The 10,474-nt window shown below is 37.0% G+C and overlaps 1 protein-coding gene and 1 pseudogene across 2 annotated transcripts; both read right to left on the bottom strand.

The window, feature by feature from the left end:
* Window positions 1–168: 168 nt before the first annotated feature.
* On the bottom strand, window positions 169–720 carry LOC148698270 (heavy metal-associated isoprenylated plant protein 47-like; annotated as a pseudogene). Its single transcript, XR_015961053.1, has 2 exons — window positions 636–720; window positions 169–532 (listed from the first exon to the last, which is right to left on the bottom strand). The product of XR_015961053.1 is annotated as a heavy metal-associated isoprenylated plant protein 47-like (transcript).
* Window positions 721–4,341: 3,621 nt separating this feature from the next.
* LOC148698271 (heavy metal-associated isoprenylated plant protein 47-like) lies at window positions 4,342–5,291 on the bottom strand. The gene is made up of 2 exons (XM_088691691.1): window positions 5,121–5,291; window positions 4,342–4,726 (listed from the first exon to the last, which is right to left on the bottom strand). Exons 1-2 carry the CDS (start codon window positions 5,206–5,208, stop codon window positions 4,452–4,454), a joined length of 363 nt encoding a protein of 120 aa, XP_088547817.1. The 5' UTR covers window positions 5,209–5,291; the 3' UTR covers window positions 4,342–4,451.
* Window positions 5,292–10,474: the final 5,183 nt, after the last annotated feature.

Raw genomic sequence — 10,474 nt, forward strand, 5'->3', positions numbered from 1 at the left:
GATTGATCAACCTTGCATGTAATATTAATTTGAGCCACCCGTTTCGTCTAGAACAAATTTTTATTTGTTCGGGCTTTAACTGTTTTGTATTAGTTCCATATGATATGAGCTGATAATTAAGTGATAAATCTTATCGATCAAAATATTGGATTTTTCAGACATTTTGAGTGCATAATAAACGTTTTTAATCACTTGAACTACAAATTCTTTATTAAATAATAAAAGTTGTTACACTTGGGTTATCTATTTTCTATATCACTGAGAAGAAAAGAACTCAAGTAAAAGTGCTTATTTTAGTATCGGTAGAACCCATCATGGTGCTCATGACACAGTGGATAGTGAACATAGCTTGATGTCCATGGAATTGGAACCGCTGGTTTTTCGTCAGCTGATTTTTTCACTTCTTCAACAACTACTATGGTGGCGAAGCCAAGCTTGTTCTTCAACAACTTGGCCAAGCAAACGGCATCAACTCCATTTCCGATCACCTCCACCTGCCCTTTGTCTACTTATATGGACACTTTGCTCACACCTGATTAGGTAGTAATTAACCCACAATTAATTAATTAATTAATCATCAATCATTAAGGCAGTCTCAAATAAATTCGTAGTTATCTGAAATTTGATGCATACACCTTTGGCCTTTGCAGCAATCTTCAAGGCCTTGGTTCTGCACTTCTCACAGTTTAGTTGCACTTTCATGACAATCTTTTGCTGCATATATGAAGATCACACATAGTTAAAGCCTTTGGTTTCATCTTCCTAAAAATGAAAATGTAACTTTGATAAAACAAACAGAATACGTTGTTTTTTATTTATTTATTTATTTATTTATTTGGTATATAAGTGATCTTTGGGAGTAGGGACCTTCAAATACAAACCTCGTGTATGAGATAAACACTGTTAACTACTTGAACTACAATTGCGGTGCAATGAATATTGAAATACATTATGTTCTAAGAACAAATTAATGAAAAGGCTTGCCTTCATGCTGGAGAGGGAAGGTTGCTCTTTCGGAACGCAAAAGCACTCTATAAATCTATCTATATTTGACTGCATTTTTTCTCCACTTCAACATGTACAAAGTACTTGGAATGCTATGCTTTATTTATAGGAGCCTAGTCTTTGTAAAATATATTACCTTGGGTTGACCTGTCCCCACAGATACAGCGTGTCTTAAACTAGACTTCAAGCAAATACACGGAAACCAACATTTCCATAAACTGAGACAAAAACCGTGCTTAGATTCAAATTTGGTTCCAAAATACTATGATTTTTCAGACGGAACACAAATTAAGGGGGAAAGAGACGTTCCAACATTTCCACAAACTGAGCCAAAACCGTGCTTAGATTTTTCAGATGGAATACAAATTAAGGGAGGGGGAGAGAGAGAGAGAGAGAGAGAGAGGAGAGGGGGATAGAGGTATTATATATATATATATATATATATGGATAATGCTTGCATTTCTTTTTTGGGATTTCATTCCTTCATTTGCGAATGATGAATTTTCACAGTAGAAATTCATAATCGAGACCGTTCAATATCTTAATCTTCATTTAAAGATCATCTTTAAAAAAAATCATTCGAATTGGAGATTGTTTAGTTATCCAACTACATCAAATAAATCAACGAGTCATCATGAATACACTACTTGGTACTTTTGTCGATTTATTTCATACATTTAGATGACTAAACGATTTCCAATCCGAAGATTTTTTATTTTTATTTTTTTATATAGAGATGATCTTCCAATGAAGATTATAAGAGATTAATCAGCTTTGACTATGAAAATTCTACGGTGAAGATACATTATTTGCAAGTAGGGAATGCAAGTATTATTATGGTAGCAAAAATGTGTCATCTTCAATCTTGACGAATTTGTACCTACAAAACAATTAACATCTTTGATCAAAGACCACACGAGGTGGGGGAGAGTTTGGCTAATGGATCTCCGATGCCTAAGTCAATATCTTTAAAAAGAGTGAGTATTTAGGACTTGTATGTGTAGCAAAAGCTTACCAAAATTTGGTAGAGATGGAAAGTATGTTTGTCTATGTGTTTAAATAGTTTTATTAATTTATAAAAGTACAAGAAGGATATTGGTTTGATAATTCATACCTCCAATCTAAATAATAGGAGTGCAACTTGAGTTGAGTTAACACGAATCGCCCATGCCTAATTCGATATCAAAACAGATCGGGCGGGTTGGAATTTAGTAGAAACCCGTCCAAACTTCACCCGACCATTTATTGGGTTAGGTTTAGTTGATGTCTTGTCCACCAATTTTAACGCAACCCAGATTTCTAACCCGAACTCTATCATGCACATATTACCCAATCCGCTTTGTAGTATATAAGTTAGGTACATGTTTTGTTTGGGATGACCATGAATAAGACCTTTTGGTGTTTTTTATTTGAACAATGAGTCATGATGTTGCTTTTACATTCTTTTAGTTGAAACTTTAGTATTCTTTTGTAATTTTATTTTGAACTTCGCATGGTTGAAATATTGGATTTGGTCTCCACAATATTTGGTTTTCTTTTGTGTGGATGATGTGTAAAATTGAATTTTAACTAGTATTAACGTTGTATGGTTCAAAATTTTAAAATCTTACAAAATAAGGTGTTATAAGATTGAACTTGATAAAGTTGGGCAAACCCCAACACAACCAAGTAAAACCGAACCCAATTGAAGCCTAAACCCGAATAAACCCGCATGAACTTGAACCCAACCCAAACGTGAATTGCAAATGTTGGATTAGGGTTGGGTTGGCCATCCAATACGCCCAAGTTGCACCCGTACTAAACATAATGATACTCTTCCCTGATTGATTAAACATCTTTGACTTCATCTAAAATTTATTTTTGACGGTCTCCTTGAGTACATGAACCATGTTTGATAAATTGGACATTTAGTAGGGTCCACTTCGTAATTTACTTTAACGATCCAAATCGTTTATATTTTAGTATATCATTTATAGATCATTGGTGCAGAAAATTAGACAAATCCAAAACCATTAAGACATTAATTTAGAGTGAAGAAATTGGACAAATACAGTTCTACAAAAAAATGTTAGGAGTATAAGATCAATGGTTGAGCTATTGACAAGTGTCATTAGATTACATAGGCATCTATAATTGTTGTAATGGTCGCTTATATTGTAAGCTGTCATAGTTAGGACAATATATACTAAGCTTGTAAGAAAATATGAATTAGTTAATGAAACAATACAATTGAGCTCTTTCTTCCTCTCTAAGTAATCGTACGATCTCTCTGTCTGTTCTTCATTCTCTCTCTAAGGTTCTGCGTTCTACATTTGATTGATCTTGGTTTACAAGAAACAATAAATTTAATTTAACAGTCATATGATTTTGAATTTGAGTGATTTTCTGTAGACATGATCTATGAGGTAAGACGTAAAAGATAAACGGTTGGATAATTGAAATACATTACAGAGTGAGCTTCACAAAAATATGTGTCCAATACATGTCAAAAGCATGTGCCACGGGATCCTAATAACCCTATATATAAGTAACTAAATGATAAAGTTTCTTGACAACCAGTCAACTGTACATAGTCTAATTACTAATTATTTATACTATGATAGTATCCCAAATGAGTGAGAGAATAAGAACAAAATCAATCAATTGCAACTTTCATCATCACTCCGCGTTTAGTCAAGGACAAACATCTTGTAGTTACTTATGTTATTGCTGAAGTCGCACGGCATAGGAATCATCTATGCTTGTGAGTCAATCCAGGCAAAAACTTATACTTGTGGTGGGCTTTTTGTGGTTGGCGTTTTGTGTTTGCAGGATCGCTTACAAAAAAAAACATTACCACAAGCTAAAAGTTTCTCCCAAAATTATTACATGATGAAGATTTAATGTAATGGATCACCAAAACATAATCACCAGTCACACAAGCTAAAAACTCAAAACCCCATAACATCATTTGGTCATTAGTTAGCCCTATTTTGAATGCATGCCCCTATGAATTGCAATGAAACAAAAAAAAAAAAAAAACAAACACCACGTGAAACATGTTTCAGGTACACGTAAATATTTTTCTATAAGCTAAAGTATGGAGTGAGAGTGGGATAGAGGTGAAACATCACTGTTATAGATGTGCCCTTAACTCATGAAAATTTTCACATGTCAATTTTTATTTTATCAAAGGTGGTGTAAACTTAAACCTGATTCTTTCTCTTAAATGTATATTGACAGGTAATGTGTGTGGATTCTCAGTTGCCCAGTTTGTAGTAGGAGACAAAGGTACTAGTCCATGGTTAAAAAGATCCAACAAAATCTAAATTGTAGTACAAGTATAGAGATTATAATTTCAAAATAGTGGTATAACTCAGCATTCAACACAAATGAGCATTGACAATCTTGATTGTGAATGTTGGTTGGTAAAGATGATTAATCATTAAACTCAAAGTCAATAACAATTACATAATAGAACAATTGGTTTCTTGTGGATATTGATCATGAACTACGTGATGGTGTGGAGGATGTTGTGGATATTGGATATAGCTTGATGTCCAAGTTATTGGATAAGTAGTTGGCTTTTTCTCGTCGGTTTTTCCTTTAACTTCTTCAACATTTAGTATGGTGGCATGTCCAAGCTTCTTCCTCAACGACATGGTCAATCTCATGGAATCAACTCCATCTCCAATCACCTCTAGTTGCTCTTTCTCCGCATCTATCGACACTTTGTTCACGCCTGCTTACATGATCGATCATATGTTAATATTCATTAGTTAAGATAAAAATGATTATATTGTTCCCAAAGAATATATAAAAAAAAAAAATAAGAGTGCCTAAATCATGTCCCGGTCATAGAAGGACAAGCATACCCCGAATTGTATTTTGGCCCTCTAATATACATATTTTAATGTATAGCTGGGCCACATGGGTTCCAAAAAGATTAGCTTGGCGAAAAGGCTTGCTATATTTGCCAAGCCTGTAGCCCTTCGGCCTGCTGATCACTAGATGCAGCCTACTTTTAACCTGCTTGCTGGAGATGGCTTTTAGATATTTTATGGACTAAAAGATCCCTTTAGATCGTGGATGAGGATGGCCTTAAGTTTAAAGGTCGGTGCATATATTTTGCATACCTTTAGCGACTGCAGCAATCTTCAAGGCCTTGGTTCTGAGTTTTTCAGAGCTCAAGTGCCCCTTCATAACAATCTTTTGCTGCACCATTGTATAAAAGGCTAGCTTGTTTTTCGTACGGAAACTCTATATTCTACTAATCGATGAATTTTTGTTGAATGTTCCTAGTGCTTGAGCACTTTAGAGGTCAATAAAAAGTAGCAAAAAGCTATGCTGTATTTACAGGAGCTTCGTCGTCTTATAATATCATTACCTGCTGTTGACTAATCTCAACAGCAGACGAGATATTCCCACAGCTTAAAAGCCTAGGTTTCCACACGCTTGGTCAAAGCCACTGTAGATTACTCAAATTCTTTAGTAAGACCCAGTCGATTCTACTTTGATTTGATTAAAATTATTAGTTGGAAATTAATCTTTCATTTCTTAAGTACTTTACGTGAAATACACATAGCAGCTAGCTAGCTAGCTGTAGAAGCTTCTTGTGATTCCAGAATGAATAAAGTGAACTTCATGACACGAATCATATATATGTGCAAGCCTTTAAATTACGCCTTTTTTTTTTAATTGATTATTACACAAAGTATTACAAACGATGTCACATCCCGGCCCTGGCGGGACCACTTCCCAGGCCCGACTCCACCATCGTAGCACGATATTGTCCGCTTTGGGCTTACCATTCCCTCATGGTTTTGTCTTTCGAAACTCACGAGCAACTTCCCAGTAGGTCACCTATCATGGGATTGCTCTAGCCCCCTTCTCGCTTAACTTCGGAGTTCCTACGGAATCCGAAGCCAGTGAGCTCCCAAAAGGCCTCGTGCTAGGTAGGGATGAGAATATACATATAAGGATCACTCCCCTGGGCGATGTGAGATGTCACAATCCACCCCCCTTAGGGGCCCAACGTCCTCGTCGGCACACACATGACCAGGGTTAGGCTTTGATATCAAATGTCACATCCCGGCCCGGGGTAGATCACTTCCCTGGCCCGCTCCACCACCGTAGCACGATATTGTCCGCTTTAGGCTTACCATTCCCTCACGGTTTTGTTTTTGGGAACTCACGAGCAACTTCCCAGTGGGTCACCCATCATGGGATTGCTCTAGCCCCCTTCTCGCTTAACTTCGAAGTTCCTACGGAACCCATAGCCGGTGAACTCCCAAAAGGCCTCGTGCTAGGTAGAGATGGGAATATACATATAAGGATCACTCCCATGGGTGATGTGGGATCTTACAATCCACCTCCCTTAGGAGCCCGACGTCCTCGTCGGCACACCACAGCCAGGGTTAGGCTCTGATACCAAATTGTCACATCCCGGCCCGGAGGGGACCACTTCCCGGCCCCGCTCCACCACCGTAGCACGATATTGTCCGCTTTGGGCCCCGATCACGCCCTCACGGTTTTGTTTTTGGGAACTCACACGAGAATTTCCCAATGGGTCACCTATCCTGGGAGTGCTCTCGTGCGCCCTTCTCGCTTAACTTCGAAGTTCCTATGGAACCCAAAGCCAGTGAGCTCCCAAAAGGCCTCGTGCTAGGTAGGGATGAGAATATACATATAAGGATCACTCCCTTGCAAAGTCATGTTTAGCTTTGGGCTCAATACTTAAAGACAATTTTATATAACATTAAAAAGCAGGGTGCTCATGACTTGCGCATATTAACTTCAGAGTTAAAAGTAGGATCCCCACCTTTGAAGATACAAAAATTGGTTTTATGATTAATCCACGTGACACCATATGATTGTATCCATGTGACTCACTCGTTTGCCACATAAGCATATTAACAGAGAATTTAATGAAAATGTAACAAAATGATTGAATTGATTTGCGGTCCATTTTTAGGGATCAAATTGATGGATTTTTAATTTCAAAAATCATTTTGATAGGAACAAGGTTCTAAAAATTGCTAGGCGTTAGTCGGGAGGCAGGCAGGGGCCTAGCGCCTAGGCGGCCTAGGCGGATTTATGTAAATTTATTATATATCTTGTAAATAAGTGTCTATTTACACCTAAAAAAAATATATTTGTATGAATAATAAAAGAATGATAAAATGCAAAAATAGAAGTAGAAAAATACACAAATTATATCATTAGTATGTTGATGAATTTGATGGAATAAGATACAAGTTCAAATGATACAAATTTGTAGTACTTTAGGAAATTTTTTCAAAGATGATATGAATTTATAGTGCATTTAAAGAAGAATAAATGTGCCAAATATATGTTTAGAAATCATTTAATCTTTGAAAACAAAGTATTTGACAACAAAAGAAAGTATTTAATCAACAATTTAAAATAAGGGAGTTTTAACGAAAAGCCTACGGTATTGTTTACTTTAACGAAAAACGACATTTTTACACTAAAAAGTCAATCCTGATACTATTCACTTTACTCTTTATTTTGTCCTTATTATTAAAACTCAAAGTTTTCAAGTTTTTTTCATTAGTTTTCCTTTAAAATATTTACATAAAAAAAATGGAGGGTGGGAAACCAAGATACATATAAGGGAGGGAGGTGGGGCACCATTGTGCTAGCTATACGCATGTACCCTCCATTTTCTCTCTTCTTCTTCTTCCTCTCGTCTTCCTCGCTGGAATTCAAAACCCACTAACTGTGCAGCTATGCTCTGCATTCCTCCTTCCGTATTTTGAAAACACAAAAAGACAGTGAAATGCCAAGACCGCCTAGGCCATCCAATCGCCCACCTAGGCCGCCCAAGCACCGCCTGGACCGCTTCGGCTCCCGCCTGATCCCTTCCTAGATTTTCCTCCCGACTATAGGTTAATCGCAGCAGTTGACCACTGCCTAGAGCCTAGGCCGATTTTTAGAACACTGGATAGGAAGGTCCGATTTCAAAGACCAAACCGTGATAAAAACCCTACATATAATTTAGTTTAACATTTGGTTGTTTAATTGGAGATAGCATAATAAGAGAAAAGATCAATTAAACAATAGATAAAGAGAAAAGATCAATTAACCAATAGATAAAGAGATAAGATCAATTAAACAGTAGCTTACTTGACATGTGGATCGGGTGCCTATGATTGAACTATTCTACCTCGATTGTAACCTCACTTTGAGGCCAACAAGAGTAGTGCATGGCAACGATTGAACTATTCTACCTAGCTTTGTCGGGTGGCGGGGGCCGGAGGTCACAAGAGTAGTACATGGCTATGATTTAGCTTTGTCGGGTCGTGGGGGCCGGAGGTCACAAGAGTAGTACATGGTGTAGATTAACTTGAGACTTGGGTTGTCTGCCCTTCCCATTCCATACATTTTTCATCTCCTCCTATTTCTATGGTTACGGTCAAGTCACGTCAATATTTCACATTTTCATTGCTTTTTGTCTTATTATTTCTATAAAAAAAATCAATTTAAAATGTTGATGTGACTTAACCGTGACCACAAAAATAGGAGAGGATGGGAAGGGTATGGGATGGGGGAGGGCAGACAATCCAGGTCCATTAACTTGGCCATCTTTCGATGAATTCCCTGCATGGTGTAGATTAGTTTGGCCATCTTTCGATGAATTCCCTGTAAAGTACGTATAGGGAGAATAATGTTACGCATATTGAAAGTCGAATTTGAAATTAAGTTTAAGCTTTTACCCGGTTCAAAAAAAAAAGTTTATTATTTTATAATAGAAAAATGTTAGAGAAACGACAGTTTTATTTCATTTTTTAAAAAGATGATCAGCCGGTGGCTTTGTCACAACAGTCTACTCTTTTGAGGGCCGAGAAGACTTACATAGGCATTTTAGTCTCCCCTGGCCACCATCTTGTGATTCACCTAGCTCCAGGAATCAAACCCAAGACATATGCAGTGTAGAATTCGTCTCCAACCACTGGACCACCTAGACAGTTTTAGACTACAATGATTCACTATCTGATGTGGCAAGTAATAAGTCTTCGTATGTGTAATGTACATAAAATTAAGTTGCCTCCAATTGTTTTTTCGCAATGAAACCTTCAGTCCCAAAATCAAAAACAAACGAAATCATCCTTTGGATATAATAAAGTTGTGTCATCACCACATTTCTACTCTTGCGGTGAAATTTCACCCTAATTTGTTATTGAGTTGGAGTCATAACTTTCGAGCCTTCTTCTTTAGTATTCTACCTAGTCAGCTCAATTCTTTGGTCTTCCCTATCCTTTTTCTTTTCCTGGTTTGATGATGAAAGAAAACAATAATATGGGTGCATCATCTCCAATGATCAATTTCTTAATTTACAAAGAATCTCGTGTATACATTAAATAAAGTAGATGGCCTGATCGGCCACCACTGATCTATACTCAAGCTCACAAAAGTCACCGCAACTTCCACATCACTCGTAAAGCTAGACAACACCCACAACAGACCTTGGCTAGATTGTATTTTGGCTGCTTCATCAATGGAGTAACTCATTTTTTATGGACTTGGGACTTGGGTACATGTTGTAGATTAACTTGGGACTTGGGTTGTTTGCCCTCCCCATTCCATACATTTTCCATCCCCTCCTATTTCTGTGGTCACGGTTAAGTTACGTCAACATTTTATATTCCCATTGCTTTTTGTTTTATTATTTCTATAAAAAAATCAATATAAAATGTTGACGTGGCTTAACCGTGACCACAAAAATAGGAGGGGATGGGGGAGGGCAGACAATCCATGTCCATTAACTTGGCCATCTTTCGATGAATTCCCTGTAAAGTACGTAGAGGAAGAATAATGTTATGCAAATTGAAAGTCGAATTTGAAATTAAGTTTAAGCTTTTACCTGGTTCAAAAAAAAAAAGTTTATTATTTTATAATAGAAAAATGTTAGAGAAATGATAGTTTTATTTCATTTTTTAAAAAGATGATCAGCCGGTGGCTTTGTCACAACAGTCTACTCTTTCGAGGGCCGAGAAGACTTACATAGGCATTTTAGTCTCCCCTGGCCACCATCTTGTGATTCACCTAGCTCCAGGAATCAAACCCAAGACATATGCCGTGTAGAATTCGTCTCCAACCACTGGACCACCTAGACAGTTTTAGACTACAATGATTCACTATATGATGTGGCAAGTAATAAGTTTTCGTATGTGTAATGTACATAAAATTAAGTTGCCTCCAATGGTTTTTTCGCAATGAAACCTTCAGTCCCAAAATCAAAAGCAAAACGAAATCATCTCTTGGATATAATAAAGTTGTGTCATCACCACATTTCTACTCTTGTGGTGAAATTACACCCTAATTTGTTATTGAGTTGGAGTCATAACTTTCGAGCCTTCTTCTTTAGTATTCTACCTAGTCAGCTCAATTCTTTGATCTTCCCTATCCTTTTTCTTTTCCTGGTTTGATGATGAAAGAAAACAATAATATGGGTGCATCATCTCCA

Source organism: Pyrus communis, chromosome 3 (genome assembly GCF_041283825.1).
Source record: "Pyrus communis isolate YQ-2024b chromosome 3, ASM4128382v1, whole genome shotgun sequence".
Lineage (NCBI taxonomy): Eukaryota > Viridiplantae > Streptophyta > Magnoliopsida > Rosales > Rosaceae > Pyrus > Pyrus communis.

Excerpts from the sequence above, each read along its gene's own strand:
- LOC148698271 (XM_088691691.1), bottom strand. The coding sequence starts at position 5,208 with ATGGTGCAGCAAAAGATTGTTATGAAGGGGCACTTGAGCTCTGAAAAA. Across the intron at positions 4,727-5,120 it reads GATTGCTGCAGTCGCTAAAG|GCGTGAACAAAGTGTCGATA; the intron begins GTATGCAAAATA and ends TCATGTAAGCAG.